Raw genomic sequence first — 16,196 nt, forward strand, 5'->3', positions numbered from 1 at the left:
TTGATATGGACAGACAGTAATCAGAATGATGCATTATTTGGATAAATGGTATAAGTTGAAAGTGATTATGATATTATGAGATTTAGGATAATTTTTTTTCTAGCTCAGATTTGATTAGTCAGCAAAATAGGGGAAATCTTAGAATAATTAATTAAAAGCTGCACTGTTTTAACCTATTAAAATGTTCATCTTCTTAGATAAATGTATCAAATATGTGCAAAGGAAAATAATTGGGAAACTTCATGCCAGAAAGATCTCTTTATATTCTTTGTACAGAAATAATGAAAGCATTCATTGAGGGAAGTGATTGACATAAAATTTTAAGAGTAAGAGTTTAATTACATAGACTCTTAGGCCTGAAAGGCACCTTAAATTGTTTTTAGCTCAGTGATTTCTGGAGATTTGGATTTTACAGAACAAAGAAAGTAAAATTGGTGAAGGATGAATGACTTAGTTACCAATTTTTTTTTTTTTTTGCAGATTTTACCTAGTTCTATAATGTATATATTTATTATAAATTTTTGTAGTGCATTGTTATAATTAAGGTCAATTGGAACACAAAGATAATTTCTAAAAAAATTAAAAATCAGATTTATGTAACCTTATGAAAAACTAAGAACATTGCTATTATTCGATTTTTATGGCCGAAATCCAAGCAAGTCTCATGATGGAGTGGGTGTAGTGTTTGAGGAATCACTGAACTAATATACACAGTTTTATTTTGGAAGGGATGATACCAAAGAGGTCTAGAGAAGGTGATGAAATCAGGTGGCTCTTCAGAGCTGAAACAAGACAACTGTTCTGGTTTTATGGTTCATGATATTATTTCCATTGTCAGAAATTGGAGTTCTATCTTGTTTTGCATTCTCTTTCATGAGTTAATTATCCATTAGGTACCTGTTGAATCAATCAAAAATTTTCATGATCAAAATGTGTGCTGGAGTGAACACTGCTCTAAGAACTGTGTCCTTAAGATAGGAGAAAGAACAAATATCCTCCAGAGTCGTGATGCTTAATTAGGTTGTTTGTTTTTATGTTTTGTGGTTCCTTGACACAAGAGACAGCAGTTCCATGCACAGCGTTTATTTTATTGCCACAGATATGGCAAACAAGCCTCTGCAAACCACTTTGAAGAAAGCACAGGGCCCATATGGTTGGATGATGTCAGCTGCTCCGGAAAGGAAACAAGTTTCACTCAGTGTTCCCGGAGGCAGTGGGGAAAGCATGACTGCAGCCATCGGGAAGATGTTGGTATCACCTGCTACCCTGGTGGCAATGGACACAGACTATCACTGGGTGAGGATTGGCCACAGCTTTTGAGTATCCATAATTCAATAGCCCATGCACCTCTATCCACTGGTCCGGCATGTGAAACATTTCTCAGCTTTGGCTTTTTTAAGTCAGTTTTCTAATAATGCTCTAAATCAACTTTTGAGTCTCTCCACCAATGTTATAAAATTTTTGCTCCTAAAGTTACTGTTCTTTACCTAGAAGCTTACATTTCTCACTAAAAATCTTTATAGTCACATGGATCTGAAATATTGAGTGAAGAAGCTATAATGTCTGTTGCCCTATTCATCGGTCCCCTATTCTGATTCTCATTCACCTTGAATTCTAAGGAAAAATTGGGGACAGGATTTTAAAAAATCGGAACAAAACAATAGCTCTCTCTCCTATGATTTATTTCTTCTTTAGGTCCAAGGCCTTGTCAGTCATTGGTCACCAGCCATTCATTGCTGTGTCCTAACCTAGATCTTTCAAATTTCTCAGTGGGTTCCTAAGTGGATTCACTGGAGAAAATAGTCAATCCATCTTTTTAAGGTACCCTGTTACTCTAAAAACCCATCAGTGTCTTATACTGTTCCCCAGTTCCAAATTTCTCTAGACTTCTGATTGGATAAAAGGTAAGTAGCTCATCTAATAGTCTGGAAATATTTATGGATAAAGATCCTTTTGTGAGCAGAGAGCACGTACATGTCCTTGACAGATTTAATTAACATCTGACTATTCTTAACATCTTAACATCTTTTGAGGATGGCAGAATAAATATGAATGGATAAGACACAAGGAGATATTAAAAAGACTTGTCAAGACACTACCATGGCTCTATTATATATCCAAACACATATTTTTTGGTGAATAGATGTTAAAATAATCCCAAGTGGTCTTTACTTTTCACCTCAGAGTTGAATCAACCCCTTTTGTATCCTTCTGTTTTGAGACTGTGAAGCTTAAATCTTCACATTATAAAATAACATAACTTGTTGAATCTCACAGTATTAACTGTATTGTATATTTAAGTTTGTCAAAGTACATAGTTGATTCCTCCTTGTACTCTAAACTGTGAGAACTCACTGCACTAATCTAGCATTATATCAAGTAGAAATACAATATTTTACTCTATCCCTTACAAGCCATACTTCCAACTTTGCTTTTCATTTGTCCTCTTCTCTTAATCCTTTCTTCTTCTGGGGGATTGTAATCCTCCCAGGATTATGTGATGAAAGATTGTATGTGGTTGGGGAGATAGAACCTATTTGCTAAAGGGGTGCCTGGGTGGCTCAGTCGGTTGAATGTCCAACTTCAGCTCAGGTCATGATATCAGGATTTGTGGGTTCAGGCTTTGTGCTGACAGTGGAAAGCACAGCGGAGCATGCTCTGGATTCTCTGTCTCCCTCTCTGACCCTCCCCTGCTTGTGTGCTCTCTCAAAAAAATAAACATAAAATTTTTTTTAATTAAAAAAAAAACAAAAACGTTTGCTAGAAATGTATACCCTTAGCCCTAGATAGTAGGTATTTCGATCATGGAGTGATATATTCAGGCACGTTATTCATCAGTATTCCAGGCGATGAACTACTATAAATATTATACAAAATATGATAATCTGAGTTATCTGAAGGACCGTGTGGTTAAATACATGCATATGGTTAGGCAACTAATCTCTTCAGTTACCCTGAAAATCTTTAATTCTAGGATTCTAGACATATTTTTTAAAAATTTAAAAAGCTGAGGATGATAATTATTAATAAAATATGTGATCATTATTGTAAATGTCTTGAGTCCTAATTTCAGTAATACATTTATTAACTATTCATTTGTCTGAAGAGCATTATGTCTGAGCCAAATATACTTTTAGAATAGAATCATATTACCATTTATCCATCCAAAGAGATTATTATTTTCCCACTTATCAAAAAGGACTACATATTTAAAACAGAAGCTTAGAGAAGGAAATCATGGAATAGTGATATACAAAGCAGCATTTTTAAAAGCAATTGAGATTTTTTTACTCCTTTGACACTGTAATAATGAGCTGTTGGACTATTACTGTTTTCAAGTATTTAAAGGATAACTTGTGTACCTTAACTCTGAAAGTGAATGAAAGTGTTCTCAAAATTAATACTTGTCCAGTAGACATGTAGGTGGAATGCTGAAAAGTAATATTCTAATTCAATAAAAGTAATTCCAATAAGAATGTAGTTAATACTTATGGGAATTGGGGGAAATATGCAGAATGGTAAATATATGGATTTCTCATTTTAATATTGCACTGATCATTTTTTTAAGTTTTATTTACTTAAGTAATCCCTACACACAATGTGGGGCTCGAACTCATGATCCCAAAATCAAGAATCTCATACTCTTCTGACTGAGCTAACCAGGTGCCCCAATATTGCACCAATTCTGTATTTCAGAGTATTATATCCTAGAGAGATTTTATCCACAGTGAGCTGGTCTCTTACCTAATTTTACAATATAAAAATTTGACTTTTAACATAAGTTAAATTTTATCTTCTAGTAAAAATATTATTTTCTAAAAATAATGTATTATATCAATGTTACAGGAAAATTAAAACTTTTGGAGGTCCAAGTTTGAAATATATAATTAAATTATATATTAAAGATACTTAGATGCCCAGAGGACTATTTAGTTTTCCCGAGCACTTTATATTTAAGATTTTAGAAATAAAACATGTATATTATTGCTACCATAATGAAAAGAACTTAAACAGTAAGGTGGTGTTGATAGAATGGCTTTTGTCATCCAGTTTGCCCTTCAAGCATTGAAAATCCAATGATTTTGTAAAATGAAGGGCTAAAGTTAGGTTCAGAAATACTGCATGCATTATTTATTCAAAGCATGCAACTGAGGCTTTAAAAACACTTTCTCATTTTTATTTTTATGGTATATGAAAAACTGCCCATAAAATGACTAGAATGGAATGTGGAAATCTAATTCCATGTACATATGTTTACTTAATTTTGGACCAAACATCCCAAAATTTAAAAATTAAGAACTTTAAGAAAAGAACTTCACCTTTTTTGGATTTTTTTCTTTGAGGATCACTTTTCTACCTTATTCCTTTTAGAAAAAACTCCAAACTTTCAGATGCATTAATAAGAAATGTAATGTTTCAAATATACTGTGTTTTGTGACATGGCTAAAACCCCAGCATAAGCCATGCATAGGGTAGGCACTTCATAAACATTTGTTGATTTTGATTTTGCTATCTTGATTCTGCTATGATGCCCACCCCACGAAGTGAGTATGACAGGTACAGAAACCAAAGTGCCAACAACTCTGGGGATAAAACAAAGAAGGATGGAGAAATAAAAATGGATCAGAAGGATCAAAGTAGGGTATGTTCATCTTGCCAACAGTATTTTCTGTCAGTAAACAAAGGCCAATCTAGCAATGTCATATGTTGTTTTAAAGAGAAATGATATTTTTTCTTTAGCTGCTTACTTCGCCTCTTTAGCTCTAATCAGTTCCGCATGCTTCATGGTATTCCCTAAATCCGTACCAGTAAATCGTAGGGGCCCCGAAGCTGGAGACCCTTTCAGTAACTAGGTGATCTAAAGTGTATTGGTTTGCTTGGGCTGCTGTAACAAAGTACCATGCAGTGGATGGCTTAAACAACAGGTATGTGTTGTCTCACATTTCTGGGGTCCAAAATCCAGGTGTCATCAGGATTGATTGCTTCTCAGGGCTAAGAGGGAAGCTGTGTTCCAGGTTACTCTCCTTGTCTTATAGATGGCCATCTTTTCCCTGTGCCTCCTCAGAGTCTTCCCTCTGTGTATCTCACTATTCAAATCTGTCCTTTTTATAAGGACATCAGTCATACTGGATTAGGGCCCACCGTGACGACTTCACAGTTCAACCCATGACAGTATGCAAGGTGCAGTGAGGGTGCTTTCAATTAAATAGCACCATCTTTTTTTTTCAATATATGTAATTTATTGTCAAATTGGTTTCCATACAACACCCAGTACTCATCCCAAAAGGTGCCCTCCTCAATACCCATCACCCACCCTCCCCACCCCCCATCATCTCTCAGTTTGTTCTGTTTTTAAGAGTCTCTTATGCTTTGGCTCTCTCCCATTCTAACCTCTTTTTTTTTTTTTTTTTTCCTTTCCCTCCCCCATGGGTTTCTGTTAAGTTTCTCAGGATCCACATAAGAGTGAAAACATATGGTATCTGTCTGTCTCTGTATGGCTTATTTCACTTAGCATCACACTCTCCAGTTCCATCCACATTGCTACAAAGGGCCATATTTCATTCTTTCTCATTGCCACGTATTACTCCATTGTGTATATAAACCACAATTTCTTTATCCATTCATCAGTTGATGGACATTTAGGCTCTTTCCATAATTTGGCTATTGTTGAGAGTGCTGCTATAAACATTGGGGTACAAGTGCCCTATACATCAGTACTCCTCTATCTCTTGGGTAAATTCTTAGCAGTGCTATTGCTGGGTCATAGGGTAGGTCTATTTTTAATTTTTTGAGGAACCTCCACACTGTTTTGCAGAGTGGCTGCACCAATTTGCATTCCCACCAACAGTGCAAGAGGTTTCCCGTTTCTCCACATCCTCTCCAGCATCTATAGTCTCCTGATTTGTTCATTTTGGCCACTCTGACTGGCGTGAGGTGATATCTGAGTGTGGTTTTGATTTGTATTTCCCTGATGAGGAGCGACGTTGAACATCTTTTCATGTGCCTGTTGGCCATCCGGATGTCTTCTTTAGAGAAGTGTCTATTCATGTTTTCTGCCCATTTCTTCACTGGATTATTTGTTTTTCGGGTGTGGAGTTTGGTGAGCTCTTTATAGATTTTGGATACTAGCCCTTTGTCCATCTGATATGTCATTTGCAAATATCTTTTCCCATTCCGTTGGTTGCCTTTTAGTTTTGTTGGTTGTTTCCTTTGCTGTGCAGAAGCTTTTTATCTTCATAAGGTCCCAGTAGTTCATTTTTGCTTTAATTCCCTTGCCTTTGGGGATGTGTCAAGTAAGAAATTGCTACGGCTGAGGTCAGAGATGTCTTTTCCTGCTTTCTCCTCTAAGGTTTTGATGGTTTCCTGTCTCACATTCAGGTCCTTTATCCATTTTGAATTTATTTTTGTGAATGGTGTGAGAAAGTGGTCTAGTTTCAATCTTCTGCATGTTGCTGTCCAGTTCTCCCAGCACCATTTGTTAAAGAGACTGTCTTTTTTCCATTGGATGTTCTTTCTTGCTTTGTCAAAGATTAGTTGGCCATACGTTTGTGGGTCTAGTTCTGGGGTTTCTATTCTATTCCATTGATCTATGTGCCTGCTTCTATGCCAATACCATGCTGTCTTGATGATTACAGCTTTGTAGTAGAGGCTAAAGTCTGGGATTGTGATGCTTCCTGCTTTGGTCTTCTTCAAAATTACTTTGGCTATTCGGGGCTTTTTGTGGTTCCATATGAATTTTAGGATTGCTTGTTCTAGTTTCAAGAAGAATGCTGGTGCAATTTTTATTAGGATTGCATTGAATATGTAGATAGCTTTGGGTAGTATTGACATTTTGACAATATTTATTCTTCCAATCCATGAGCACGGAATGTTTTTCCATTTCTTAATATCTTCTTCAATTTCCTTCATAAACTTTCTATAGTTTTCAGCATACTGATCTTTTACATCTTTGGTTAGATTTATCCCTAGGTATTTTATGCTTCTTGGTAAATAGCACCATCTTTAATGGTGTCAATAGAGATACATGAAATTCTATAAATCATTTACATAACTTAGATAAACCTCAGTTTGCTAGAGATCAGTTTCTCAACTTTAAAAAAAAAGGAATGACTTCTATTTATTTTAAATTTTTATTATTTTTATTTTCTAGCTTCAGCATTTTTTAAAGTCTTGAGGCATAATGGACATACTATATTAGTGTCAGGCATACAGCATAATGGTTCAGTACTTGTATACATTGTAAAATGATCAACACAAGTCTAATTAACACCCATCACCTTACATTGTTACAAAAAATTATTTTTCTTGTGTTGAGAACTTTTAAGATCTAATCTCAGCTACTTTCAAATATGAAATACAGTATTATTAACTATACTTACCATGCTGTACATAACATTTACATTCAACTTTAGTTATCTTAGTAATTTGTATGATTTAAGCCCTTCTTTTGAAAGCAATAGTAAATGAGAAGCCTGAGATGGAAATTGTCCTTGTTAGCTGCCTTCGTTTTTTTTCTCTCCACGCATTCAAGTTACCCATGCATGCCAAGGGTATATATGTTTATGCCGTCTTAAAAATCTCAGCTTTGGAGTATAAATTTTTAGCTGTGTTCAAGGATAAATGACCAGACATGAAATAAAAACAACTCCAAGGAAATATCTTTTACTATTTAGAAGGTAGTGGAAATAATAAGAGACTCTTAACGATAGAAAACTAAGGGTTGCTGGAGGGTAGGTGCGCAGGGGAATGGGCTAAATGGGTGATGGCATTAAGGAGGGCACTTGTTGGGATGAGCACTGGGTGTTAATGTGTAAATGATGAATCACTAAATTCTACTCCTTAAACCAATACTACACTATAAATTGAACCTCAATTAAAAAAAAAGAAGTTAGTGGTAATAAAACCATTCACAAATTACAGTGCTAATTATCCATTCATTCATTTATTCATTCATACAACAAACAGCTGTGGCATGTCCTCTATATATGAGGTACTGTTCCAAGTGCTTGGGAATTCATAGTTGAGCAAGTGAGTACTCTGACCCAAAGACTTCAAAAGATATTGCAAAAGTGGATATGGTTTTTTATTAACACTTCTCTCTCATTCACTCTTTCGTATTACCCAGCTAATTTTATAGTTAATTTAAAAAAATGATTTGTGTTTTACAAAGTCTTTCATACTTTGACATCAGTTTGCTGTTTTGGCTTTTCTAATACTTTTGAATCATGACTTAGGTTTTCCTATCAGACTGATGGATGGAGAAAATAAGAAAGAAGGACGAGTGGAGGTTTTCATCAATGGCCAGTGGGGAACAATTTGTGATGATGGGTGGACTGATAAGGACGCAACTGTGATTTGTCGCCAGCTTGGCTACAAGTAAGAAAAACCTAATTATTTGGAATGGTTACTTGATGAACATTTCTAACTATTCAGGTTTGTTCTAATGAGTTATTTCTTACCTAAAGTTAATTTCTATGAATCAATTGAAAATACTGGCAGCATGCTGACTTGATTCAGAATTGTGAAGACATACTAATTAGAGTCTATTTAAATTTTTCTATTCTCCTATAAGCCATATACACTGTTATATAAGAAATGTAGCTTTTGGAGTGCCTGGCAGGCTCAGTCCATAGAGCATGCAACTCCTGATCTTAAGGTCCTGAGTTCAAGCCTCACGTTGGGCCTAGAACTTAATTGTTTTATTTTTTAGAAATACATATTTTATATTTTATTTTTTATTTTATTTTAGAGAGAGGGTGTTTGAGCAGGGGAGAGGGGCAGAGAGGCAGAGGCAGAGAGAGAGAGAGAGAGAGAGAGAGAGAGAGAGAGAGAGAGAGAAGGAGAAGGAGACTTACATAGGCTCTACACTCAGTGCAGAGCCTGACATGGGACTCAATCCCATGACCGGGGGATCATGATCTTGAGCTGAAATCAAGAGTTGGACACTCAACCAACTGAGCCACCCAGGTGCCCTGGGCTTAGAGCTTACTTAAAAAAAAATGTAGCTTTTATATAATAGCAAATAATCTAATATTCATAATACTGCTTGTGTCAGGCAGAGGTGTTAACCTTTTCTCTATGATTTAGGTTTCAATACTCTAGTCTTTTAAGAGACTCTGGGGTTATGAAATTGTACTTAGTTCTCCTTATTCACAGTAGTTCCACTCTCTAAAATCACAGTATAACACTGCATTAGCTAATGCTGAGCCATTGCTTCTAGAGTTAAGGTTGAACAAGGCAGTGCTCTGCCTTCTCATTTTAGCTCTCAATCTTGGAAACAATTAAGAATTTTGTGGTCTGTTAGTACTTTTTTTAAAATTTATTTTGCATTTTTATGCTTTTTTTGTTAATCATTTCACTGTTTAAAATGCCCCCTGAGCACAGTGCTATCTAGTGCTACCTAGCATTACTAAGTGGAAGAAGGCTATGATTGTGATGTGCCTTGTGGAGAAAATACAGGTGTTGGATAGGTTTCACTGAAGCATGAGTAATAGTGCAATAAACATGGCACTAAATAGACTGGGAAAAGGACACTTGTTTCAGTTTGAGAGCTGAAATAAACAAGCAGATTATCTTCTTCTGATGCCTCAGCTGGGCAATGCACATTTTTTGAGGCTTTGTGCATGTCTGCAAATGACTGAAAGCACCGTGAGTATTGATTTGGCAGCTACAAATATATGTAGCATGTTACAGTATAGAGGATATAAAATTGAAATGAATATTGAAATTGAAATGAATTGATGAACTCATAATAGATTACTAATATTGGTTTGGATTTTTAAAAAATCTTTAATTATACATCTATGCATATCTTAAATATTGATAAATTTAACTGCTTATTCTATGCAGAATACATTTTTCTTTAAAAAAATTTTTTTTACATTTATTTATTTATTTTGAGAGAGACAGAGATAGTGCAAGTGGGGGAGGGGCAGAGAGAGGGAGACAGCGAATCCCAAGCAGGCTCCACACTGCCAGCTTAGAGCCTGATGAGGGGCTTAAACCCACGAAATTGTGAGATCATGACCTGAGCCGAAACCAAGAGTCAGACGTCCAACTGACTGAGCCACCCAGGTGCCCCAATACATTTTTATTTTTAAAAGTATTTCTAATTTAATAAAAATTCAAATGTTTTTTCTAAATTTTTAATTCAAAGTTGTTTTTGGTTACCCAGAAACAACTTCAATTTCCTGCTCAGTTTTGGACCTAGTTGTAATTCCAATTGTCTTATGGTAAATGGGTCCATTATTTGGGATCTAGATTTTCAGTATTAAAATAGGCATATGACACAGATTTTCAGCTTTCAAATTATGAAGGATAGAAGTAAGATAGGAAGAATTTATGTTAGATGCCTCGGTGAACTCTGTCAACGATTTATTTCCTTTGCTAACTACTTTTCTAACACTCCTTCCTTTATTTGAAAAAAATATATTATTTTTCTTACATTGCATTCACAGTGAATTTATCCAAAATCAGCCATTAAAGTACAGCAAAACCTTGGTTTGTGAGCATAATTCCTTCAGGAAACATGCTTATAATCCAAAGCACTTGTATGTCAGAGAGAATGTCCCCATAAGAAATAATGGAAACTCAGATGATTCGTTCCACAACCCAAAAATATTAATATAAAAATGATTATAGTACTGTAGTATAATACAAATTAATAAAGAAACTACAAAATATAAAGAAAAATAAACTAACCTACACTTACCTTTGGAAACCTTTGTGGCTGGTGTGAGGGAGACAAGAGGAGGATTATTGTGTAGGACTACTTTCACTGTCACTAACTGCTACCTATTGGCTCGATGGAATCTTCTTCTTTTTGTGCAACTTTACCAAGTTGGAACCTATCCAATGACCTTGAATGAAGCAAAGCATTCCTAAGCTTACTCTTGTATGGAAAAGTAAAGGACTGTCCATAGGTACTTTGAAGTGACAAAAAATACACTAGTCCCGTTATGGGCACCTTCCAATGTTCTAAAAAATCACTGATTTCTGCCAAACACCGCATCCTGAGACCAAGCATGGGAGCATGGGAGATGATCACCCACAATCCTCCAGTGAAAGAGAACCACTGACTCAGTCATGATCATGTGACATTTAGCATCACGTACTACTCGTGTTGCAGGACATCGCTCGTTTCTCAAGTTAAAATTTATTAGAAATGTTGTTCATCTCGTGGAACACTCGCAGAACAAGTTACTTGCAATCCAAGGTTTTGCTGTATATTGCTGTTTGAGACTGTTTACTTGGCTAACTTTTATTTTTTATCAGAATAATCCAGGAAACTTAGTGTTATCTTTGGAAATAGGAAGGGAAAGATCAAATTGATCCTTGAATTGTGTGTCTAATCAATGAGAGGAAAAGTTCATAAGCATATCCATGAATACATTTTCACTTTAATTTCTTTCTACATTTTTTATTGCTTTTAACTTACCGGTTAGTCCATTTTACATTTAACTTAAAGTTTATTTATTTTGAGAGAAAGAGAGAGTCAAAGAGGGTAGAGAAAGAGGGAGAGAGAAAGACTCCAAAGCAGGCTCTGCATTGTCAGTGCAGAGCCCTATGCGGGGCTGGATCTCACAACTGTGAATCATAACCTGAGCCAAAATCAAGAGTTGTACACTTAACTGGCTGAGCCACCAGGTGCCCCTATTTTGCATTTAACTTAAATGGTGAATTTCGGTAAGAAATAATATAGGTTAAGTGAACAAAGTTTGTAGCAATTTTCAATAATGTTTCTGTAAGAATTATCAAGAAAAGCATTGAAAGAAGAGCTTACTGTGTAATTGTTTCTTTAAAATAAAGTCTCCTAATAAGTAAATCAGTAATTAAATGTTATAACAAATTGGATAATCATCTTCTAGTGCACAGGGTATAATTTACCATCAAATAATATTTACATGAGAATCATGTGGCTATTTGATTAATCTAAATACACTTGAATGTTTTTATAATTTTCCACTCAGGGGAAATGGATTTCATGTAAGAACATATATATAATTGTAAACAAGTATGTGACTAGAGAATATTTTTTCCCCTAGGTCTACTTGGAATTGTTAAAAACTCTTTAATAAGGCATGTCTTTGTAGAAATCAATCTAGAAGACTTTTAAGCTGTCAAAAGGCTTGGGTGTTAGAAATAGAAGTTTTTATATTATATATATTATATATATATGTGAGGCTTTGGAAATACTGAGGAAATTATATGTGAGGCTTTGGAAATACTATATTATATGTGAGGCTTTGGAAATACTGAGGGAATACTCCTTGGAAATACTGAGAATCCAAATAGCATTAGACAGTATTTCCACAATGAGAGTAACAAAATGAAGTAACAAAACCAGGAAACATGAATGGTAACTAATGTAGATATACTTAGAGTGAACAGAAAGTAAAAGGCATTATTTAATTATGCATTACATGTTACATAATGTCTGACAAAGTCTAGCATATGAGCATATTATTTTTAGAGGGCTCAGAGAGAATGTGTTCATATCAGTTACACTCATCAAGATAGACTAAATAGCTATGATGGAAATTCCATTCTATTTGAACTATGTGTGAATCCATTAGCATATGTTCTCAAGATGACATTGTTCTTGTACTGCATATTTGTTTTAGTACCCCTCAAAAGAATTTGCAAAATTCTGTGTCCCTAGAGAATTAGTAGAGACCTAAAATTAAGTATATCTAGTTTTTACCTTATAATTAAATAGCTGCAAAGGATATAATTTAGTTTCTGGCATATTTGTGTATGATATTTAAAAATAGAACAGTTATATCACTCTTAATTATAATCCAATGGAATATCAGTATAATAGTGACTTGATACTGTCTGTCATCTATTTAAACAATACGTGAGGGGCACCTAGGTGGCTCAGTCGGTTGAGCGTCCGACTTCGGCTCAGGTCATGATCTTGTGGTTTGTGAGTTTGAGCCCTGTGTCGGGCTCTGTGCTGACAGCTCAGAGCCTGGAGCCTGCTTCTGATTCTGTGTCTCCCTCTCTCTGCCCCTGCTGTGCTTGCACTCTGTCTCTCTCTCTCTCTCAAAAATAAATAAACTTTTAAAAAAATAAAAAAAAAAATACATGAACAAGCTCTTCTTTGACCTTGAGAAATTTTACATAGTTCCTTCTCTTGAAATTGTATTTAAAATTTTCCTCTCCACAGTATCCTAAAGTTGCAATGCTTTAAAAAACACGTGTATATGAGTATATACATATATACATACTTATGCAAATGTGTGTGTGCCTGTGTGTATGTGCATGTGTATATGTACATGGAGAGAGCAAGGGAAAGAGAGAGAAATTAAATCCTTCTAAAAAGTTCCTCTTTAGAGTTTATGATTTCTAGTATACAACCGATTAAAGACAACACAAACAAAAATTTGGTAAGTAAGTATTAAATATAGGAAATAAAAACTGAAGAAAGGTCCCATTTCTAACTTTGATGAGTTGGGTTTATGGTACTTGGTTAAAGGAGACTTCATTGCTGTCATATATTTTGAATTGTTCTTTTGACCACTTCAGAGGCTTTTAAATCTTGGAATAATGCATTGTGGTAGGATTTGGGATGAGTGAAAAATATGTCTTTTTTTTGTGTAGTAGGAGAGGAAAATTTTGAAGAGAAGTTGATTTTCATTTCAGCCAAACCAGTTTTAGGTGAAAATACACATGTCATTTGAGGATCCAAATACTGATTCCCATAAAGCCATGCATCCTAAGACAGTCATCTTCTACTCCCAGGAGCACTTACATCCCAGTTTAAAGACTGTCTAATGTATTGAAATTGTCTGCTGTGAATTACTGCCTGGCTGTAGCCTAGTGGGAAGTCCCTTCCCTTTTTTCTATAGATGACACAGTCCTTAGTTGATAAAAAAAAAAAAAAGTCACAGAAAGTTTTTTTAAATTCCACTACATTGCTGAGAATCTCTTTATTTAATCATGCACTTTTATTAGTTAAAATGTTCCCTAACTTCTAATTCTAATGTATCTAAAATGGTGCATTCTTTTAGTCTGTAAGTTGATAAATTTCTAAGAAATCATCCTTCATTTTATTTAATGGGTCTAATTTTATTTTCTATACGTTTATCTCTACCTATCATCTACTTCTATGGTATTTATGATGATTTTTTGTCTGTTCTTTGTGTACTCTTCTGTTTTTTTATATGCAAGCAACCCAATTTTCTACTTTCATTCTTTCCTTTCTTTAGTGGTTGGACACTCAGCATTCTTATTGTTTTACTGGAAGTTCTGTTTAAATTTTTAGCAAACATGCTGGCATATTTTCTTACCAATTTCAGAAATTATCTGTAAGTTTCCCTTAGCATGCTATTATTTACTTTCTACCTCCACTCATCCTCACTTCCCACACCGATGGGAATCACCTGGGATTTTAATTTCAGAATGCTATTAATTTTTTATTTTCTTTGAATGATGTCTATTTGAATTTCAAAAGGCTTAACATTATACAACCACATTGTCAACAATTATTTCTGTTTTTTTTTAAAAGATTAATAAAATAAGCAATATTTGGCGATTCTAACTCAGAAAAAGGAGAGAAAATACAACTATACAAAAATACAAATATACATTAGAGAAAAGAAAAGGAATACGAGCAGATACACATATCTGGTTAAAAAAATTATAGAATACTGTGAACTGCTTTTAGCTAATAAACTTGGAAATCTAGATGAAATGATCAATTATGTAGGAAACCACATTTTCAACAAAAATATAATTATGAAAATTGATAGAAAACCTAAATAGATTAGTGATCACAGAAGCAATGAGTCTGATTTTTTTGCTGAGGAGTTTTGACTGATCTTCAATTCAGGTAATTCCCAAGTTATATAAATTGATGCAGAGTGGGGAAAAAAGATGGAAATCTTTCCATTCATTTTATGAGACTAATGTAAATGTATTTCATGACTAGATAATCCAAGTATACTCACACACACATCAAGAAAACTATATTCCATCTCATTAATCTACATACAAAAATTCAAACAAAATATTAGCAAATTTAATCCAATGGTGTATTTAAACAGATTTGAAGAAATGGGAGTCTATTGCAAGAATATAAAAATGGTTCAAAGTGAGGCATTCAATTAATGTATTTCAGTGTATGATCTATAAATTAAAACAAATATGATCAACTAATAATGGCAAAACTTTATATGTTAAAAATCACCATTTCTTCCTTATGTCTCTTAGGAAGCTTAGGATAAAATAAAACTACCTTACCTTTATATCACATTCATCAAACAGGAACAAAACAAGCATGCCTGCTATTACTTCAATGACTCAGTATTATCTGAAAGTCCCACTATCATTAAGCATTGAGATACCAGTATTGAAAAGGAAGTCAGAATTGTTACATGAATAATGTGATTGTCCAACTAAAAAACCCAAGAGAACCAATGGGAAAGACACTAGAACTAGTGTTATTTTTTAAAAGGCAATAGTTGCTATAAGCTAAGTAGAAAATAAAAAGAAAAAAAAGATCATTTAGAGGGTACAAAACCCAAAAACCAAACAAAAAACCCAAAAATAACCTAACTAAGAATAATCACAAGAATTGAGACCTATGTGAAAAAAAGTAAATCTTTACAAAGGTAGAAAAGTTAATGAGTGATATACAACAATCCTGAATGGGAAGACAGAATAGAGATTAATCTATTCATTAAATGCTGCCCTTATAAAAATCTTTTTATTTTCTTGGTGTGGCTGAGGGTAGGGGTGGGGAGAGGAACTTGACTTCAAAAGTCATCTGGAATCAAATCCATGTGGTACTGGCACAGGAATAGGCAAGAAGTCAACGATACTAACTACAGCAGTAATTATCAACCTCGGGTGTACACTAAGATCACACTGAGAGTGAAAAGAATATTACCCATGACCAGCCCCATTCCCATGGATTTTACTTTCATTGATGTCAGGTGGGGTTCAGGGGCGCCTGGGTGGCTCAGTCGGTTCAGCTTCCGACTTCGGCTCAGGTCACGATCGCACCCTCTGTGAGTTTGAGCCCTGCGTCGGGCTCTGTGCTGACAGCTCAGAGCCTGGAGCCTGTTTCAGATTCTGTGTCTCCCTCTCTCTCTCTAACCCTACCCCGCTCATGCTCTGTCTCTCTCTGTCTCAAAAATAAAAAAATAAAACATTAAAAAAAAAAAAAAAAAAAAAGCTTCCAAAGGTAA

The 16,196-nt window shown here is 34.7% G+C and overlaps 1 protein-coding gene across 2 annotated transcripts in view; it reads left to right on the top strand.

Moving 5' to 3' along the window:
- The window catches only part of PRSS12 (serine protease 12), a 77,723-nt gene that overhangs the window by 35,436 nt on the left and 26,091 nt on the right, over positions 1-16,196 (top strand). For both annotated transcript variants that reach the window (XM_086704321.1, XM_025921712.2), the window contains 2 exons: positions 1,100-1,296; positions 8,235-8,376. In XM_086704321.1, coding sequence (XP_086560447.1) covers positions 1,100-1,296; positions 8,235-8,376 — 339 coding nt within the window. The remainder of the gene's footprint in view (positions 1-1,099; positions 1,297-8,234; positions 8,377-16,196) is intronic.

Source organism: Puma concolor, chromosome B1 (genome assembly GCF_028749965.1).
Source record: "Puma concolor isolate L17-30 chromosome B1, mPumCon1.1.hap2, whole genome shotgun sequence".
Lineage (NCBI taxonomy): Eukaryota > Metazoa > Chordata > Mammalia > Carnivora > Felidae > Puma > Puma concolor.